The 23,031-nt window shown below is 28.9% G+C and overlaps 1 protein-coding gene across 1 annotated transcript in view; it reads left to right on the top strand.

The window, feature by feature from the left end:
• The first annotated feature begins 1,693 nt into the window (after window positions 1-1,693).
• The window catches only part of LOC111618203 (MAM and LDL-receptor class A domain-containing protein 1-like), a 28,336-nt gene continuing 6,998 nt past the window's right edge, over window positions 1,694-23,031 (top strand). Inside the window, exons 1-6 of the mRNA XM_023359687.1 lie at window positions 1,694-1,943; window positions 5,186-5,227; window positions 6,752-6,904; window positions 12,778-12,907; window positions 15,909-16,041; window positions 21,273-21,354. Coding sequence (XP_023215455.1) covers window positions 1,730-1,943; window positions 5,186-5,227; window positions 6,752-6,904; window positions 12,778-12,907; window positions 15,909-16,041; window positions 21,273-21,354 — 754 coding nt within the window. The 5' untranslated portion in view covers window positions 1,694-1,729. The remainder of the gene's footprint in view (window positions 1,944-5,185; window positions 5,228-6,751; window positions 6,905-12,777; window positions 12,908-15,908; window positions 16,042-21,272; window positions 21,355-23,031) is intronic.

Genomic DNA, 23,031 nt, shown 5'->3' on the forward strand with positions numbered 1-23,031 from the left:
ATATTACTGGGCCAAATTTGTTGCTAGTCTGACACTACTTACAAATATAGTTAATTGGTTTGTTAAATGCTGCAAATACTTGCATTATTATAAAAAATTGTTTTATAATTTTTATGATATCTTATAGGTAGAGAGAAGAAATGAGGAGGGTTAATGTGGGAAAGGTATCTCTAGTCCCAAAATGGTGGATTGTGACAATGTAGTATTCATTGGTATCATAAAAATGGGAATAATAAGACGCTTGGCTCTCTTTCTTTTCATCGGAGCTTTGTACTGCCATCAGGACTGTTACAACCTGGTGATTTTACTTATGCTTCCTCTCATTGAAAGTAACATCCTTTATTCTTCTACACACAAAAAAGAAAGAGATGTCCCATATTCTCTTGTCTACCTGTATATATCAATTTTTTTCCACCTCCTCTGTTAGGTTTATTGACCCTCTAAGCAACATATCATCAAGACAAAAGAGAATGACAGAACATTGTAGAAATATATATAAACAATTAACTGTAATTAAATGTATTTACATAAAATTCATTGCAGTCAACTATCACATTACTTTATTGAAAGTCTTACAGCTGTTGCTATAAGTCTAAGTATTTTCAAGCCTTTTGGTTTACTTCAACAAACACTGCATAGAATACTGTCTAGTTTTAAAACTAAATCTTTTGTCAAACACTTTCTTGTGTGGAATTAATAAATATTTTATCAAATATGTTTATTTCAACCAGACAATAAAGCATTACATCCCCTGATCTAACTGACAAAAGTTGTTTTTTTTTAATCATCTTATGGTTACTATCATACAAATTTCAGCTGATTATTACAAAAATAATAATAAATTAAAATATCCAGTTGGATATACAATAAAAAACAATCACAAAATAGTATATTGGGTCTTTTAGTTTTTACAGGATGTGACCAAAGTCATATTGCAGATAATTATTGAAGAAACAAATNAAATATTTAACAGATGAAATTATAATTTCTGACTAAGTTTTTAAGTATATACATGTACTTTTTTTAAATTTTAAATAATACAATAACTTACAGGCATGTATCCAGTGAAACACATCCAACCAAATCATAATCATAGAAAAAACATTCCGTCACAACAGACCAAACATCATCCATTGAAAAACAAAACAAAATCATACATATCATAGACATATCTGTATATAAAATATCAATGCATATGCTGAAAAAATTAGTACTGTAAATATTCAGAACTCGTCCATGAAATAGAGCATCTGTGGAGAATGAATAAGGTACTTATTGTGCCAATAGTACTTTCTTGCGCAGTTATTATAATGCATGAACTACATGAAAGTCTAGACATACTAGTGTTTTACAGCAGCACATATAGAGGACTGCCATATTAAATGCATGTACTGTACATAGTCAGGAAATTCTTAATCATAGATACACATACAGTATGCATTGCATGTAAACATAATAACAACATGTTCTGTAGTTATGTTGTGGTCTTAGTCCAGCATAGCATTAAGCACTTGTATATAATCCGAGTAGGATACAATCTATCAACACCACCTTAATAATAATAATAATAATAAAAAAATTGTATCAATTTTAAAACTTTTATGTTTTAAATTATTAATTTTAATCAGTTATCATACTATCAAATAATGTAATATTTAAGTTTAATACTAAATTTTAATTTATTATTTCAGATTTTGGCTCATTTAATGTAAAGAAAAGAACTTTTAATATGCTCTCAGATCAAATTACTCCTAAAGATGAAATAATTTGGTCAAAAAGTGAAATAAGTGAATCAGATGTAAACTGGAATACTACTGAAATATCATTTTCTACTTCATCTTCTGAAAATAATTTTCAAATTGTATTTGAAATGATCAAAGGAAAAGGACCTCAAGAATTTGTTGCCTTTGATGATGTAGTCTTGAAAAATAAATCATGTACAAGTAAGAATATTATATTATTTTAAAAAATAAAAAAAAGTAATAAAATGTTTCTTAATTATAAAGCAGGTAGTAAAATATAGTATGAAAACAGAAATAAGTGATGCCTTACCAATGTCAATATTTTAAAATATTTAACAGATGAAATTATAATTTCTGACTAAGTTTTTAAGTATATACATGTACTTTTTTTAAATTTTAAATAATACAATAACTTACAGGCGTGTATCTTTTATCTGATTATGGTAAATATAAGGTTAATGAAAAGACTAGTTAAAAAAACTCACATAACAAAAATTAATTCAAATTATTTTAAATCAGATAAATTCAGAATGTTAAGTAAAATTTAGTAAAATAACTTAACAGTATATTTGAATCTTATTTGGTTTATCTTTAGCTTCTTTATTATTAAACATCTAGTAACAGTTTTCTAGATTATTACAAAAATTCATTTACTTTATTTTCCACAGAGCATCTTTAGAAAAGAACTTTTGTATAAAAAATCTTGATCGAAAAAAATATAATTCTATTATAGAATTTTTATTTTAAGTATTAATAGTTTAATTTGCAGTTAATACCTAAAATATTATTCTGTGCTAGTAAAAGTATACATTGAAGTAACAGAAATTCTCTTCTTAAATCTATCACTCACATTCACTAGAAACAAGAAACAGTTTTCATTGACAGAGACTATGCCAGATTATAATTTGTTACTAACAATTTATTAGTTTACTGATCCATTTAGATCAATGTTTTTTTTAACGTGGAGTATATTTCTCCCATGTGGACGTTTTTCCATGTTGATGAGGCGATTAGTAACAATTTATATTTTGGGGGCGAAAAACAATTTTCTGGGCGATATAGTAAAACATTATATTAAGAATAATTGGATATTTTATTTGTTATATCGTACAATAATTAAACAAATAACATTATACTAGTCACTAGTCTATTCAATGCAGTATGAATTTGGCATTAGCCTTGGCCCTCAGCATCGGAATTTTGAAGTGAAGGGGGCAATACTACGTATCGGTTTTATTGAAGGGGGCGACAATTCGTTAGAGGTTGAGAAACACTAATTTAGATGAATCTTACTTGTTTGATTGAATCAGTTCCATGAAGTTAATTGTAGAATTGCTTTATATTTGCTTTGATTGAAACTAATTTGAACATTTGATCTTTAAGCATAAAATTAATTATACAAAAATAAAATTTTATTGCATTTATTTTGTTCTAAATTACAGTAGACCCCCCCATATAACACTGTAGATAATTCTGTGTTATATGAATTCCATGTTGTATGAGTCACTTAGATTTTACAAATACATGTGCCGGGCTGTGAACGGCTCACGTGTTTGTAAAATCTAAGTGACTCGTATGTGAACTGAGGGGGTAGAGCGGTGTGCTTCTCCCCACTTACCAGCTTTGTTGTCAGGGATGGCTTTGGTAAATGAGTGGGAGGGGTAGTGAAGTCGTGATGAGGTGTCAATCGTACGCAAAGATGAGATATTTATTATAACACAAATAATATAAATACATGATAGCACATCTTAAATTTAAACAGTAAGAAAGTAATAATGATAATATTTCCATGTCGCAACAATAACAGATGACCGATGTCCGTCTTTCTTGTTGGTGGGACTGCCGAAGGTCCTCGACCTACTATCTTCTAAGTCCTAGAAAAATAGTTATTGAATATTTTCTAAGTTCCGAGTATACTGAGAGAGAGGGAAGCTAAAATAATCTAAGTCTTTACCTCGTTTGTATTGGCAATCAGAAGCTTCGAAGTTCCAAAGGCAGAGGAGGCTGGAGGAGTTCGAATCCTGGCTTTTTTCCCCAACGATCACCTTGAGGTGTTGGAGCGTTCCCCTTTTATACCCATTTCTCGTGGGAAAAATCTGGGATTTCGTTGACGTAATAAATCTTCCGCGGGGGGTTTTTTCAGCGGTCACTTTGGACGACTCCGTCTGCACAGGAGGTCACCTTTCTAAGTGACGCAGTACAAGTCCTGGGGTTACAAGGTCTGATCCCCAGGCAAAGGGTGAAAACGGGAGAAATAATGGAAACAATGATGAAAGAAAAACTCTATATTACTTAAAATTCTCATAAGAGTCAGATTTTCACACGTACAACATGGAATTCATATAACACGAAATTATCTACAGTGTTATAGGGGGGTCTACTGTACAACAAATTAAAATAAATATATTAAATGTTGTTAATTTAAAATAATTAAACATATTTATGTTTATTTAGATGTGTTTTTGTCATTTCTAGATGTTTATCTAAATAATTTACTTAGTTATAAAAACATGATGTAAATAAATTCTGGAATTATATTTTGATAACTCAATAGTAGTTTAGATTCCAGATAGATTGCTCAATATAGTCTTCTAAATTATTAATCTTGTGGCTTTATCTTTATTAAAATGTTTGAAATATTTTGTTCATGCTAACTGTATTCAAATATTCAAATCTGTATTCACTGCAATGTTCATGTATAATGAATATTGTATATAAAATCATATTTCATAACTCATAGCCTGATAATTCAGCTGTTTGTTTGGTTTCATAACTCATCTTTACTCTGGACAAATGCCTCAAATTTTCTTATAACCTGGAATGCATCTCTACTTACTGATTGGCATTCTGTATATTTTTCATTTACTACAACATAGAACAAATAAGAATAGTATAAACAGTGAAAAAACATTTAAGAGGCTTATTTGGAATTTTTCTTTTACACTTTTATGTTTAACATATCCAAAAAACCTTAGAACAGCATTACTACAAGTTATATTCTGTAAAAACTGAAATTTGTTTGTTTACTTATTGAAAAAGAAATAAATGACAAAAGGAAAAACACCAAGAATATTTAATATTTATATGTGATTTAGGTTAATTTGTTTTTACTTAGTCTTTGTGAAATTACATTTTTTTTTTTAAATCAATTCTCTTTTTACTAAATTTTTATGAATCAAAATGAAATCTTCATTATTGTCAAGATATGTTTTATTCCATATTTTGAAACCATATCATATTTTTTATTTGTTTTATAAGAGCAATGTAGCGTAATAACGATCACTTGGCACGAAATTGAAATAAAGAAATAAATCGTGCCAAGTGATCGTTATTACGCTATATTGCGCTTATAAAACAAATATGTTTTATTGTTAATATTACTGATTAAAACATTTTGTATACAAATTTGAAAAATTAATATTTTTAACTATTATTTATTCCAGTTTCATCAACACTTTGGCCAACTACAAGTCTTCCAGAAAAACGTAAGTAATTTAAATTATAATTTTTTATAACAATTAGAAATAAAATATTAACAATGACAAAATTTCCAACTTAATTAAATTAAAATAAAAAGTAAATTAATAAAACTTTTTTCATATTAATTTGATTTATTTGAAATGTATAACTTTTAATTCTTGAAATATTTTAACTAAGTTATAAATGTTATATTGTTACAATCTGAATATTTAAACAAACACTGATTTATGAAGTTATTTAATTATTTAAGAATTTGGACAGAAAATAGGCATGTACTATCTGCTGATAACATTAATAATTAATACAGTTTTTGGAATAATTTCAATTGAATTAAGAAATGTCTAAAAAGTTACTTTAATTCATAGAATTTGACAATTCTTGTCTAATATGTAAGCACCTTGTCAATTATGCTGTCTTGATACATCATAAAATTGTACATTTATTAATTATTATTGTCATAAAAGATAGTTTAACAATATCCAAATTATTGTATTAAATAATTCAATTCTAACTCTAGACTTTTTAGAAAAATTGTTAATATTTAATATTGAATAATAATTTAATTCAAATGAAAAATAACAATAAAAATTGTTCAAAATTAAACTACATTGTTATTATTACAAATTATATTAAAATAATTTTTAATGCAACCAATAATTCATATTAAAAAATTCACTGTATTATCTGAAATTTCATATACATGTAATATATGAGATTTCAGAATTTAAAAATCACATTTCAATTATATCATATAACTTAAATTTTATGATCATTATTTTGGAATATGTAAATGAAAATGGAACAAATATTTATAATATATATGAGTGATTAAAAAGAAATTTTTTGGTGTAAAAAATTTTTGTGGCCATATTTGCCACCACAAGTTAAATCTAGAGTAACATTACGAGTTCAGTTAAAATTAATATTTGTCATGCATTAATTTTAGATGTAACTTGCCACTAGAGAGGTTGCAGTCGACGTTTTCAACACAAAAACGTGTATGTCGGGCGTTCAGCGCCGCCTTCCTGTGAGCCTAGAAGTTTGGAACGTCAGTGGAATCATGCTCGACGTTCCATACATCATTGTCAAACTNAACATTCCAATAGACAATATGCAAAGCTTTTTTTTCAGTTTACAGCAGTATTTATTACACAAAATTTAAGTAAAGCTTAACATGCCGATCTTGCCCCGATCTCCCCTATATCGAAACAGAAATAATCAAACAGAAAAGCAACTTGAAAATTATAGGGAAAGACATCGAATCAGAGAAAGATTGTGTAGAGGAAGAGAAACAGTCTTTTATGTAAAAAAAAAACTATCTTACATATAAATGTACGAACAAATAAAAACCCAGCGAAGCGGGTACTTGTAGCTAGTTAATTATAAAAATTAAGTAAATTCATTTAAGAACATGTGATTTCTAAAATGTCATGATTCTGTGAACTAGTATTACAATAATTAAATAATTTATTGGACATTTTAAGTAGAATATATTACAACTGTTTGTAATTTTTCTATTTTAAATTTAGAAGGGAAAAATGACTTTTTCTGCGATTTTGAAGATGGTACCACATGTAAATGGAAGAGTCAAAAAGTTACAGATAGTTTAATAGGATGGTGGACTGTAAAAAAGTCAAATACTTATCTACCAAAATTTGATCATACGAAAGGAAATTTTAAAGGTAAATTAATATTTTATTAGCAAATATTGCTGTTCTAAATTCGAATTTTTCTATATTTATAGTTTAAATGAACAGCATTGGTTTATTAATCACTGAATATACACTTTTGTTTATTTGACATGTTTATTATATAACAGGCGATAGTTGTTGTTGATTATGCATAATATGTATGAACATAAGTTTGGAAAAATGTTTCATCACAAGCGACACTAAGATGCTAGCAGAATGCGTGCTAAACTTCCCCTCTCCTGGTCATTTGTTATGCGAAACGTCAACTGCATTTGTTTTTTTATTTTCTAATAAAAATTTTTGTATTTTTCAACTAATACTAATAATACTATTGTCTTGAAATTACTATAGGTTTTTTATTTTTATCATTGGAATCATTGTGTGCTAAACTTTGAAATCATATGTTTATCATATGCATGACAATTCAGCAAACACATTGTGAAGCACTCAGACAAATCAAAGAGCTTGCACATAGCTCTTCACTTTAATTTGAGGATTTCATAATTGTGTTAGATTTAGTTGGTAAATATAAAAAGTAAAGAACTCTTAATGTAACACTATCAGCTTGAAATCTGGGGTTACAAAACACTTGGTTCAAAATCAAAATCAAATATTTAAATTAAGAAATTAAGATGATTAGTTTTGGTTAAGTGCAAGCTACAGATAAATAAAAAAATAATCTATGAATATCAAACATTAAAAAGATAGAACATAAAACAACTTTAAAAATACAAATGATTGAACGATTCAAATCATATTACACATTCCATGTGCTGGTTGAATATACAAATTAGTTCATATTTTAATGTATTTATTTTTAATAAATACATTAAAATATGAACTAATTTGTAAAAATAAATACAGTGGAATCTCGCTTAATGAGCATAATTTGTTCCAAAATCTTACTTGTTAAGCAAAACAATTTTTCCCATATAAATTAATATGAGGGGCTAGCCGGGGGTACGGAGTTGATAGAACTTGTGTACCACTTAATCGGCAGCTAATCGTGAGATTAGCCCACAGTCATCTTAAAGGATGGCTTTAAGTGTTTATAAGGATCTAGATAGTGAAATCAAGATCCACCTCAGGATGTTGACACCAGTTAAGGAAATTTAAAATACGTGCCCTAACTCGCGATTACTTCTAATAATAAATCTGTGACGTTCGAGTGACAACGTCTGAATAAATCATAGGAGGGTTAACCGTTGAGAGAGTGGGAAATGCAGGAGATCATTTGATACTAATAACAATAAATTTATTATAAACAAATTAAATGGATGAATACAATAAAATACAAACGATCAATAAAAATACAAATGATATGAGAATACATTATCTAGGCCTAACCTCATGGAGATACCAGACTATCTATCTTACAAACTGTACCTATCTCGTGGAGAGAGTTTACAATATTTCTAATGATTCATACTACCTTAACAATATGTTTCTTAGTTCATTAATGTTAGATACATATGCGGAGGATCTAATAGAACCAGTAGTTTCATTGAACAGGGCGTAGTGTGACCAATTCAAACTGTAAAATATGCATGGCGAATTCTCTTCCAGGAACTGCAATTTCTGTGGCAATTACTTCTTATGGAGAACTGCCTGGAATAGCGGGAAACTCCCTTTTTATAGCGGCTTCCTCAGGCGACCAAGTAACGTGTGCAAAGGCCGCATCTGAATCATCCTGTGAGTTGCCATAGAAAGGAAGTTCAACTTTCCTTCATGAGGAAGTGAGCTACAGCAGTTTCCTTTCTTTGTAAAATTTTTCTCTGAATATTTTTATACAATAAAATATTTTAAAAATTTTATAATAATTAAAAATAAACGATCCCACGGATCTCACACTAATATAAAATACAATAATGCATTAATGCTGAAAAAATACTCAAATATATTATGTATAAAGTTTATTCAAAGAAAATTATATGATATACATTGTTAAGGAGAGTGAATCATCTTCATCTTTTCTTCTAGGGTGGAATGAACTAACCTGGAATGTGAATTTGATTTGCAGAAAACAAAAAAAAAAATCAAAAAAATTTGTCTCATAAACAGCCAAGCAATATGCTAAATTCTTGGGCTATGTAAAGGTTATAATTAAATACTAGAAATTAATTAATTTGACTAGAGGTAGGAAGTTATGCTGCCATCTCATATTAAATTTAATAATTATAAATAGCTCATTTTTAATTCAGACATTTCTAAAATTTAATTTTGAATTGATCATTAAATTTAATATAAGATGGCAGCATATAACTGCCTACCTCTAGTCAAATTAATTAATTTCTAATATTTAATTATAGCCTTTACATAGCCCAATTTGGCATATCATTTGACATGTTTATTATATAACAGGCGATAGTTGTTGTTGATTATGCATAATATGTATGAACATAAGTTTGGAAAAATGTTTCATCACAAGCGACACTAAGATGCTAGCAGAATGCGTGCTAAACTTCCCCTCTCCTGGTCATTTGTTATGCGAAACGTCACTCATATACTCAGCTTTATTTATATTATACTATATTATACTCAGCTTTTTTTGTTTGCTTATTAAAAAAAACTACAGAAACCTGTCAAAAATTTTTAATTTTTGGTTTTTACCCTTATAAAGTAAAAATTACATAGAGTATTTTAGATATATTTTTTATGTATACTTTCTACATTTTATTCAACAAGTTTTAAATGGATATAAACAATATATGTGGTAATTTTAAAATTCTTAATAATTTAATTGATGTTTAAAAGATTTTAGAAAAACACTAAAACTAGAAATATAATTCAGTTCAGTCAAAAATTAATTATATGTACAGTACAATATTTAATATAGTAGCAATTTTTATTGTAAATAGTCTGTAAACAAACAATAGTCTGAGCAGGTGACAAAACTGGATTATCCAAAATAAACAAATAAACTAAACCTTGATAAATCCAGCTACAAATTTATTGAAATAAAAACGTTTACAATCAGATTTTACTGATCTTCTTCAATTAGAAGCTTTTCAAATTCTTTAAAATGTATAATTACAAATTCAAAATACTGAAGTTCCAAATATGAAAATTTTAAGAATTAATAAATTAAAATGTAATAATAATAAATAATGCTTCAAGCCCACAGCTTTAATTTAGATTAAATTAGTTATCGAACATTTTTAAAAATTCGTAAGATATAATTCCGAATAAAATGATCATAAATTACATTTCATAAAATGTATATTTTTCTATATGTTTTCTACATCTCTATGTTGATGCAGTGTGATGTTTTGTGTGCTTTATATATTTATAATTTTTCTAGAAACCCAATGCTGCGTAAGTTAGAAGTGGGCCTAATGATCCATTTGAACGTGTACGTCATTATTATGTGAATAAGCTGTTACTGAGGTTTTTTTTATAGCTTCTTATTTATGTTCCTTGACTCTCTGTTGTAAATTACAAAGTGTGGCTTCTATGTAGACTAGCCTTGAATTGAAATGATAGTTGTTGACTGGGATGGAGTAAATCCCAGTGGCTGAGTCAATATTTGCGCAGTGAGTGTACGCCCTTTTTATCAAGGATCTGAAGGCAGAAAGTTCAATGTGTCTGGGGTCTACAGAACTGTGTGAGATTAAAATGGGTTGAAAGGTATGTTTTCTGTAGATACTAGTGAAGATTTCTCTGAATCTGTATGTTATGGGAATGCCCAGAAAACAGAAAATGTACTCTTGTTTCACTTTTCTGATCTAATTGTATAGGGGTTGTTATTGATGTTCTCCAAAAATTGCAATAGGTTGGGCTTCCTTCTCCACAAGATAAATATATCATTCATGTGTCTGGTGTACAAGATGATCAAGTTCTGGAACTTGAGCAGAAAGATGTTCTCAATGTGTTGTAACACAAACTCATATAAAATTGCTGATGTAGGGCTTCCCATAGGTACATCTCTTCCTTATAGATAGATTTTATCATTAAATTCAAAGGATGATGTGTAACAAATTAAATTCACTAGCTCGATTATGTCCTTGTGGTGTTTATATGCTTCCTTGGTGTTGGAAAAGAGGAAATCCATTATTGCTCAAAAACACAGAGGTATTCTTATAGACAGATATAAGGATTGGAAGTCCAATACTGTCGTATATTCTTCATTGATAACCAAAATGGATTTAAGACATTCTATTACTTGCAGAGAATTGCTGATGGAAAAAGGATGGTAAGTTGCTTTTGCTCAATGGAATTTCACAAGTTGTTTTCAACTAAAAATGTTGGAGAACTGCACTTTTCAATTACTGGAATTTGGTTTCTCTGTTTATGGGTCTTAGCAAAATTTCAAGGTATTTTCATTGAGCAGATCACCATATGTAGAAGGTCCACCAAGGGAGTGAAAGCAAATTTTATGAACCTGCCATTATGACAATGTTTGTTCTTTTATTATTTGTATATTCAATTATTAGAAGAAACTGTACATTTGCTTTATACAGTGCAATCATAAAGCCCCTATGCAGTGGGCCATGCTTATGTGGCTTGGCTGAGTGGTGACTTCATAACTTACTTTACGTTTTTCAATTCATAGTCTGCCTGTGATGTCATTTCCTGGGTGGGAGAAGTGCTTCCAGGCACTACTCCCACCCACCGTGCTGGACTTTATGATTGCACTGTATTACCAAAATTAGTTATATTTTCAAATCAAAATCAATAAAGAACATAAAATATTTTAAATCATTGAATAAAATATTGTAAGCATAAGTAATGACTAAGCTAGCCAGATGGCCAAGGTAGTTAAGGCATCAACCATTGGGGATCTGCAATCAAATCCAGGCAGGTCAAAAAATCTTGTTCTTGTTTCACAGTTAAGAAGGGCTATCTTTTTAGCTAGGACTTTGCCCTGTAAGAATATGAAAGAAGAGTTTAGGAGAGTTGATGATTAGGAGGAAGAGGAAATAAAGATAGATAGAACAGTGTGAAATAAGAGATAGCCCAGAGCCCCTCCATGGGAACCCATGAGCACCGCCTCGCATTTATTAAAATCGGAAAACAAATAGATTTGAACATATATACATATATACAAAGCGTTAACAATGTTTATACTCCATCTTTGGGAGAGCCACTCGGTGGATTGCGAGCGTTACTCTCCTTAATAAATTTGATGATGGCTTTCATCAAATTTTTGTTGTTGATGAAATTGTGCTCACCGGGAGGCCAATTGAAACCTTCCTTGAGACAAGACCCCATCAGTTTTAGTCTTTGGTCTCTGTATTTGGTGCAATCGTAGATCAGATGTTCTATGGTGTCTTCAGAATTTATGTCGACGTCGCACTTGTTGGAGTTTTTCTTCCTGAAGCGTTCTAAGTAGGCATTGAATGCCCCATGTCTAGTGAGACATTATGTGAGTTCGTAGCAGACTCAGGAATTTTTCAGGAGGTGGTTTGTCTATTTATCCCAGATATGTTTGGCCCCATACTTCACTATTCAGATACCAAACCCCTGATGGGCTTGATAAATGGCCTTTTAATGCTTATAGAATGGAGAATAAAAAAAGTAATGACTAAGTTATATTTTTTTATACAAAAATATTTTCATAATTGATTAATTATAAATCTTATCAATAACAGTCTAAATATTAATGTAAGCAATTTAAAAACGTTGAATTTTTATAAGCATTGTTCATATTGAGATAAACAAGGTTGCCATATCTCCAATAACATTTTCAAGTTTTATGAAAAATCAACAAAAGTTTTATCATTCCAAAACAGTTTAATTTATTTCTTATTTAATAAATAAATTTTTAAATTTACTAATTAAGAGTAAAATATAAGAGTAATTGGTTACTACTTGTATTAATAAAAATCTTTTATTTTAATAAAATTCTATTGTATTTAAATTAGGTCGCTTTACCTATGCAGAAGCTAAAACATCTGGAGGATCAGCTAGGCTTCTTAGCCCTGAAACACCTTCAAAATGGTTAACTGCATGCTTTACCTTTTGGTTTTATATGAACACTGACAACCGTGGAAAGTAAGATAATTATTATTATCATTATTTTTATTTTAATTTTGTGTGGATAACCTGCAAGTTATCTGTGTTTAAAAGGCAATTTGAAAAGGCATGCTTGTTATGTAACTGAGCATGTTATATATCAGCATTAAATTGTAATCCATCAAACAGCTTTTTCTTTGTCTAAAATCAGTAAGAACATCTTTAGAAAACATGGAAAAACCTATGTGTTACAGACATTCATCTGTCATCGTAATTATTTCTGAATCACCAAATAAATATATCTCACCCTTAGTTCACTTTATTCATTTTTGTTTATTTACTCCATACTTTAATTGATGTTATTAGACATTCTTATTACAATTTGTATCTTGAAAGCTGATTAATTTGTAGTAATTATTCTTATTTCCGTAATTATCTCATTTCACAGAACTTTGATGATTAAGACACAACAACACGTTAATTGTCATCCTAATAAGGTATAAATTCGTAATTGTAAAATGAATATCAATGACTTGTTTCTACAATATTGAGTTTGACTGTGCAATGTTTAGTTTCATTTTTCGTGCAACTGCATTAATTTCTATGGTTTTGCTAACAAGATTGAAACTAAAGATGATATTTTTGGTTTATTTGCTTTATTTTTTAAACTGTACAGTATAGAAATTTGTTTTATATCNACATTTAAATAACTTTTGATTTAGAAAACAGTAGTAAAATTAATTTTTATATAATGTTTCTAAATAATAATTGGATGAATGAAACAGGATTTCAGCATTTTATTTGATGATCTGATCTTTACAATTCATGAAATCTTTACAATATGAGGAAGCACATCTTTGTTTGAACAAGTTGGCTGCTAAAAGATAAAATTTTATCATATTGCTTTATATTATTGGCGTATGTATGCTCATTTCATTGTTCTTGTTTTGCAAAATTGTAGTGAGAATCAAATTTATTCTGTAAAAATAAATCTTTTCTTTTTTCTAGTAAACGTCTGTCTGAACTAACCTTAAAGTTCTTTACAGTAAAGAAGAATCAACTTTTTAATTTGTGTCACTGGATATTACAGACATTAAAATTAATTCCTGTTTAATTCTTTAGGAATTTGTTTTAACAATTATTATTTGATAAATAAAACAACGGGAGTAATACAATGAAAAAAAATTGTTGTTTATTAGGCATTTGCATCTCCCAAACATGAAGTTTAGGAGGTTCTTTTTCAGTATACCGATTTTTTTACTTTGTTTTTTTTTATTTATATCTACAATTAAGTGTAATATAAAAATGTTTTAATGTTTGAGATGGTACCATCCAAACTACATATCAGTAAACATTACTCTTTCAATTGCTATTGCAGAAGCACAGGATATATGATAGACTGGTTTATATTAAGGTTCTGCCCTATCAATTTTCTGTGGGTCAAAATAAACTGTTAAATATTATATACTGCCTTGGGATTATCCACACAAAATTATTGTATTAGTAATTGCATTTATACATAAATTTTAAAAAAATTGTACATTAAAATACATGTATAGAATTATATTTTATTTAAATGTAATTTTACAGTATATATGTTATAATTCTAAACATTAAGAATTTTATTGAAAATTATTGTTATAATTTTGCTAATTAAACTATTTAAAATAATGCAATAATTTGACATTACAGATAAATAAATGCATTATCATTCTGTTAATCATTTTAATTATTTTGAAGTAAAAGTAATTTTATTGAATTATTCTTAGGAGAGACGACAACAGTGACGTAAAGTAGAATATCTATTCTAAATTATTGTACTGTCAGAATCATTTATTATAAATTTATTCACTTAAGTAAATCTAAGTTATTATATCATACATTATTTTGACAAAAATTATTAATCTGTGTAGTTTAAAAAAGTATCTGTAGAAAGTATCTAAGAGATACAGGGAGTTTCATAAGTCTAGTCCCATAGAACTATGTTGATGTTTGTTTACAGGTGAAGCGTGGAGCTGAGTAAAAAGGATTGAATTCAAGTTATTTTGATGACGAGGATCTTAGTAAAAAGTCACCAAAAAGTTTAAAAGTCCCAAAAGTCTACATCCAGACTGTTTGACTCAGTCTGGATGTAGACTTTTGGGACACTAAATGTGCATGCGTTCCAAGACATTCAAATATCGAAAAATACGACGAGTTTCAAAATGCGCATATTTTCCAATTTAAATCTGATAGTAAAATTAAATGCTGTGTCCTAAATCAAATACCTTTCAAATAGAGTTCGGAATTTAACGGCCAGCTTGTAACGAATATACATAGAAGCCCAAGGAAGAGCCCAGAAGGGGTGTCAAAAACGTTTGCAATAATAGAACATAAACACTCTGGTTATTTGATTAAAGTAAATCAATATATATTCAACCTGGTGTGTTGGGGAGTCAAGTATAATGATGTTTTATCGCTTTAAAATTTTTCAAAAAATATTGAAATATTTAATTGTGACTAGAAACTGATCATACAATCTAAATGAATGATGGTTATTTGTAATGTTTTCAAGAAAAGTATTTAAATTATTATTCTTAACAATATTAGTATATTGTTTATTTATTAACCCAAAGAAGATATGTAAATCTTAAATTATTTCTAAGATCAAATACAGAGAATACAGTTTTCAAGCATGATCTTGATGCGGGATAAATAAAATAAAAATATAAATTTTAATTCTAGTACAATAGTAAAAATAGGTTAGGGAATAAAAATTTAATACATACAAATGATAAGAAATAACATAAAGGCATTTATCTTTCTATTCTTCCTCTACTAAGTATCATTGGTTACCTGAAATTGTCTAGCCCAATTATATTTCAGCTAACTGTACAGTTATTTCTGAAGATTTACAAACTTTTATCAGATGAACAGATTAACTTTTCAATAAATAAGCTAAAACAACTTTTATATGAACTTTTTTATTTACAAAAAAATTTGAAATTAAAACTAATATAATAAAATTAAACTGATATTTAAATAATTTTGATTGTTTCAGCTTATCATTTAGAGCTCAGTATAGAAAAGACGTATCCAAGGATTTCACTGTTTTATGGCGAAGTACCGATGAATATGGAGAAAGTTGGCAATATGCACAAGTATCAGTTTTACGAATGGTTAAAAAATATAAGGTAAAAATTTTCTTTCAGAGATTGATTCTTCAAAACTTCAAAATATTTTTCAATACAGAACAAATAATAATACAAGATAATTAAAAACATTTTAATTAAGTAATTATTTGACGTAAATTGTTTATGTAATTAGTAAATAGTGTAGATTTTTATTTCACAGTTCAATTAATATATTAAAAATTATTCATTCAAAAACTGCTTTTCTAGCATTTACATTTTTATTATCTTAGCAATTTCGGGTTCCTTCAACCCATCTTCAGGGACATTAACAGTCAAATTAAAAAAGTCATATTCATTAAAAATTATACCTCGAGTATTCAGTTGAAAAATAATAACATTTTGGTTTGACACACAGCATGTTCTAAAAGAAAAATTGTTGTACTTACCTTCTAAACTTTTTTAAAAAATAATCATTCTTCCGGTGATAAATTCCAACAGTATTTTTATTATAGTAGGACCCCCAATTATCTGAGCCCTGATTAAGTTAGGTTTCACGCTATCTGAGACAAACCTGTAAATAAATGCGTTACCTTTCTTATACTGTAATTCATAAAAGAAATCATTGTGCCAGTATACAAACATAAATAACAACAACAACAACATCATAAAAGAAATGTTAAAATGATAACATATATTACAAAATGATTTGTTTCTATTGCCTTTTATTATTTAATTTAAATGTGAGACAAATCATTCAAATTAAAAACTAAAATAATACACATTTTTATTCTTAAAACTATTGGACATATTAGTTATAAAATAAATAATGTAAAAGTTATTGTTCTTATAAATCTTCTAACCCCAATATCCCTTCCATATTCACCCTCATATATACATTAATTTCCTTTCACTCAATTGTGGCTTGTTGAGCCTTGTTGGAAGGGGGAGAAATCGTCATTCGAGGAGAAGAGCTGGGAAGGAGAAGACATAGATATCAGCGAATATGGAAAGAAGACCCCTCTGGACCAACAGACTCGAGGTTAAAATTTTTGCCAGTCACCCTTTTTGACCCTTTTCTTTTTCTATCAAAAATTCTATTCTTATCAATCTCATCTTGATCAAGGGTCCTTTTTTCCTGTGTATATTTTTTAAGTTATAGTTAGGATAGACGTAAGTTAGAATAAGTTCTTTGTTTTGTTGGCACGTGCAAATCAGCCGGTTGCATTGTTACAGTTGGTCACGAGGATTTCTATGTATTTTTAGTTAATAAGTTTGTATAATTGTTTTTCGGAAAACTTTGGTCTTAATTGTAAATAAAAAAAAAATCTTCTTTTATTGATGCTGAGTGATCTTAGGATTCTGTTATTTGCTCTCAGCTATACTCTCAATCATTTATTTTCCTGCATTAAATTAATTATCACAGTTATCATTATTTGAGATCACGTACATAGGAGTTCAGGAGTTAGTCCTTCACATTTGGCACTTCAGACAAAAAAATATTACTATGTTAATATATTGTTTATAATTTATATCCTTTTCAGTTCCTCTTTAGTTAACTGCATTGTGTTACTCTATATACCACACTGTTTTAAACATCATACACATGGGTTTGATTTTTTTTAAATCTTCATAAATGAGGTCTTTTCTGCCCACTTGGAATTTCCCTCTTAACTTTTCTATCATTTTTTCATTCTTCTATTTAACATGTACATTTTTATCATATCCTTCCTGCATTAGAGCTGTCATCATGTTATTCATTCTCAAATCTCTTAATGCTCTCTCAATCTTTCTCTGAGAGTTCTTCTTGTAGGGAGAAAGAAAGGGAAAATTACAGTTGAAAAGAGAGTGGTAGGAATACTATTGGTATTGGATGAGTTTAGAATGAAATAACCAACGATTGTCTGAAAGATTGGGCTAGAATTTGGCTAATTAAATGATTGATATAAAATGATTTGTCACTAGAGGTAGACGTTAGGCACCATCTCTTAACTAATTTTATAATTAATAATGATTTTAGTAGGAGAGGACAGTTTTTTTTACCTAAGATGGTATTTGTCATATATAGAGAAGAGTCTCATTTTAACAGATCGCTTGGGCCACCAAAAATTATCTATTGTTCTGAGAATCCATTATATCATGAACAACGAATTTCTCGCACATCCAGGAAAATATCCACTATTCAAAAAAATTCCCAGTTTTTAACCCCTGTATAACATGTTTTCACAGAATGACTGGCATGCTGGTCTATCCAGGGAGACCATGAAATCAGATATTTCTGTATTGTAAAAGATGGCATGCCAGCATTCCCCAGGATAAGCTGGCACGCTGGTTTAAGTGAGGTTATACACCCCTCTCTAAAGGGTGCATTAAAAAACATGAACGAGTTACTTACATCCTATAAAAACAAAGGAGTTTTTATTCTAAAACTGTGAAACTGTCAGCATTACATCAAAAACTATGATTATATGTTTAATTTTTTTTTTTGGTTGTCTTTCTAATGAATAAAACACTCGTGGAATTCCAAAAGTGCTTTATTATGTGTATTTTTTTGTTATTTGATTTAAAAAGGCAAAAATAAACATATTAAATTTAAGAAACTTACTGTAAATTATCTTGGCTTACACCATTAACATTGGCTTTGTGTAAAATTTGAGAGAAAGATGTTATTTTTAAGGTCAGGGTAGATGGTCAGTGTAGTCCACACTGATTAACTACTACTATTACTAACGTCAATAAGTCATTAATTGTTTTATCGTCTTGTAAATGAAAACTCTCTTCATGATTTGAAGTCGGTCAAATTATAATGTTATTATTTTATTTTACTTAGAAGAATGTTTTCTTTAACGTTTGATTAACAACTAGGTTTTGTTAGATCTGGTTAATTTTATATTTTAGTTGCAGTTTAACCAGTATGCTGGTAACCCTGGGGTTTCTGACATGCTGGTCTCCCGTTTTTATGCGGCATGCCAGTCATTCCGCAAAAATACAGTATAAGAAAATATCAATACTTGAAATGTTTGTAATGTACTTGTATATTATGCTGTATATGATCGTATATTATGCCATTTGTGTATATGACAAAGCTGATGAAAACTGTACATACTGTACAGTTTTCATCAGCTTTGTACTGTACAGTTACATACAGCTTTGTACAGTTTACTGTAAGCATAAAAAGAGGCAAATTACATATGCTTATTAGCACTTTGCTTCTTGATTTGTTAAAAACCTCATCTATCTTGGTATCTTTTGATGCAACTTTTTTGTCTATTGAATACAACATTGTTTATTAGCAATGTCATGTACAGTACAATATAACCTGTTCATGTATGCCAAAGCTCTCCAGGAAGATCTTTACAACTTGGAAATACTCGATGGCCTCGCTAAATTTTGGCACTATAAGTGACAGTGTTCACTAAGTGACTCCTACAGGAGCAGATCTACATAAGGACTAATAGGGCTTAAGCCCTGGGCCCTAAGTGTCAAGGGCCCACAAAAATTGAATTATTATCATAAAATTTTAATACTTTTTCTGATAAAGTTTGTCATTTAACACCATTTCATAAATAAATATATTTTAACTCTGATTTTGATGTTATTAAAAATGAATTTTAAACCCCAATTTAAAGATTCTTAATCTAACAAAAAATGGGGTCCCATTGGCCTTCAATAAGCCCTAAGCTCCGAGAAACCTAGATCTACCTCTGCCTTCTCAATCATATCAGCTGGCTGACTCTCTTTGTACAATTCTTCAATTGTACATATCCCAAATCTAACAAGTGCATCATCAAACTCTAAAAACTTCCAGAAACACATATATGTTGAAAAAAACATCGACTAACTCACAGGGCTGTGGAGTTGGAGTCGGAGTCGTGGAGTTTTGGTGTTTTAGCCGGAGTCGGAGTCGTCAAAAAATCCGCCGACTCTGACTTCCTTTTACTTACCAACTTGTTATGTATATGAAACGGAGTCAGAGTTGGATGGTAAGGAAAAGCCAGAGTTGGAGTCGGTAGATTTTTACGCGACTCCACAGCCCTACTAACTCATTTACTAAATGTTGAAAAAAACGTGAAGTTTGCAATAGATTTGGGGTAGAAAAAATCTGTTATTCTGAGTAATGGATCTACTAAAAGGAAGTAAAATTACATTGATTAGGTGGGATCTGGAAAAAATCTATTATTCCAAGAAATTCGTTTTTCCGCAATCTGATAAATCAAAATTCTACTGTACATTGTTATTTTCTGACATTATTGAGGTGTGATTTTTATTGAATTTTTGACTGTTAATGTGCCTGGAGATGAGTTATAGAAACCTGAAAGTGCTATGATAATGAAGATGTAAACAACAGAAGAGCAAGTTTTTGGATGAATAATTTTTAATAGAGTTCATGTATGTTTAATTTTAAAAATTAACAATTTTTATTCATTCTAAGCCAGAAATTATTAGAATATTGTGAAATCGCAATTTATTTGTGAAGAAATCTTCATAAGTGAATGCAGATTTAGTTAAACAGGAAAAAAAAACTGTCTTTTAGCATTACATTAATAAATAAAAACACAATATGATAACAAAAAGCAAGAAATTTCAGTAAATGAATTTACCATCCTTAGGAAAAAGATAAAACAAATAACTAAAATTTAAAAAATCTTTTAAAAGTTTAATTTTATATTCTATATATCAACATTCTAAAATTGTACTAAATTTCAAAGTTCTAAGCTTAATGTAGGTACAGTACCTAAACATTTATACTTAACTCCATTTTTTATTCTATCATTTGTCTTGTTATTGCAAATTGTAGGTTAAATATTATAATAAATAAATTAATTGCTGACCTAAAAATAACTGGAAAAATTTCATCGAGAATTGTGTATATAATTGAATGGCTCAGATGAAAAAGGTGATAAGCCACACAAAGAATAATTTAAGAAATATCATATTTAAATCTTTAAACAAATTCTGAAATCAGTACATTTGATAATAAAATGCCAGTTTTGATATAAATTAGTTTTTTTATCATCAAACATTTCAGGTCACATGAGTATAAAATATGTTTTATACAGTAATACCTCGACTTACGCGAACCTAGAGTTATGCAAATTTCAAATCTCGTTGCTTCATCTTTTGTTNCGAGTTGGATTTTACACAAATTGTGAAATTATACCCCAACTTACGCAGTCATCGCTTGGTCCCACCTATCGCGTAAGTTCAGGGTATTACTGTATAGTTTTTTATAATTTGATTTTAAAACTACTACAATGAATTTTGTTTTAAACTTGTATATAATCTTATTTTAGGTTGATTTTATTGCTAATTTAATGGTTGGAGTTATTGCTTTAGATGATCTAAATGCTATAAATGGCAGTTGTCCAACTCAAAGTAAGTTTATTTTTAAAAATCTGATACTCTATTTAAAAAATCAAAAGCATTAAATAATAAATAAGATAATTAATACATCTTGACACTATTGCAGACTAATTATAATTTATTACTTGTTGGACTGGAATTTCAAATTGCAGATCTATATACTTCCAGTATTTTCTGTCTGTCTGTCCTTTGTTAATATGAAGAACAGAGTTAGATAGATGAAAATTGAGACCGGATTTGTGCCAGAGGTCCCAATTATGATAACTATATATGAACTTTTAGTCTTTATCAGAAGTCATATGATATTTTAAATTAAACGATGATTAAAAATTGCAGCCTGGCATTGTGACTATGTCACAGTAAACAATTGCTCATTCTAATACTGTTATTTATACATTTATTTAACTATACTACTAGCAACTAATAGCTATTAAATTTTTTAAATAATATTAATGCATTCTATTAAAATCCTTATTATATTATGTTTTTTATTATAACTATTTTTCAATAAATATTGCAATTTAATTATTTTATATTAGTGAAAAATTAAAAACAGTAATGGTTATTTTTTTCTCTTGATTGGTGATGACATGTAATTCATTCAAACAATATAAAATGAACATTTTTAATATGGGAAATTAAATAATTTGGGATTCAATTAAACAAGATAGTGTTAATTCAGTATCATTACGTAGGATGAGTCAAAAGTCAGGAACCTACCAAATATTTAAAAATGCTTAACGTTAACTAAATCTAACTATTATTATTATGCATTATACTGATGAGTGTACTTATAACATGATACTTTATCACATAACATCTTGAAAGCTGCTATCTTCAATGTTTCTTAAATTATCAAACGAAAAATCAGTGCTATAACCACTCTAATTCGTGGAAGAATGTCTGAAAAAGTAATAGTGAAATCCATGGCCTCCACATCCTACAGTGGGGCCCCCAAATCAGGATCGTTGGCGAGCCTCCCCCACTCGAACCTGAGACTTCAGTAGTGTGAGGTAAGGGACCCAACTACTCAGCCTTTGCAGCTGCTTTGGGATGTGATAAGGCATCTAAATGACAAAAATTATTATTTTCATTTGCAAATTAAGCATACATTTACAAAAACATAATTAGATTTATTAGAGACAAAAGCAGAATTACACCAACAAATTTTATGATGACGAACAACATTAAAAACAAAATAGACAACACAAGAACTGAAATAATGACAGAAATTGAAAAAGAAAGCACATCAACAAGACAAAACCCAATAACCTATCAATTAAATTATTTCGTAATAAATTTTCTGGCTTTTGCCGAAGCAAATTTTCAATCATGTCACTAAAATTTGTTTGTTTAACTAAATCATTTTCAATGCACAAAATTGCTAGGTTATTTAGTTGCACCTGAACAGTTGAGTTTCTTTGCCACGTCTTCAGTGAATTTGCCAGTTTACTGAAAACCTCTCAGCTGAAGAAACAGTTATCAGCACTGTACAAAACAGCTTAATTTCGAGACTAGTATTGGTAAATAAACCCTGAAGTTTTTTATTGTAAATTGCACTCAGAATTCCAATTTGGCTTTTTTTGCAGGTAATTTTTATACTTTTATGATTGTTATATTAAGTTAATAATAGTAGTTTAGAATATTAATTAAACTATGTCAAGAATTAAATATTCCAATTAAATTGAA

This window comes from Centruroides sculpturatus, unplaced genomic scaffold, assembly GCF_000671375.1.
Source record: "Centruroides sculpturatus isolate CEXI.00-Female unplaced genomic scaffold, Cexi_2.0 scaffold124, whole genome shotgun sequence".
Lineage (NCBI taxonomy): Eukaryota > Metazoa > Arthropoda > Arachnida > Scorpiones > Buthidae > Centruroides > Centruroides sculpturatus.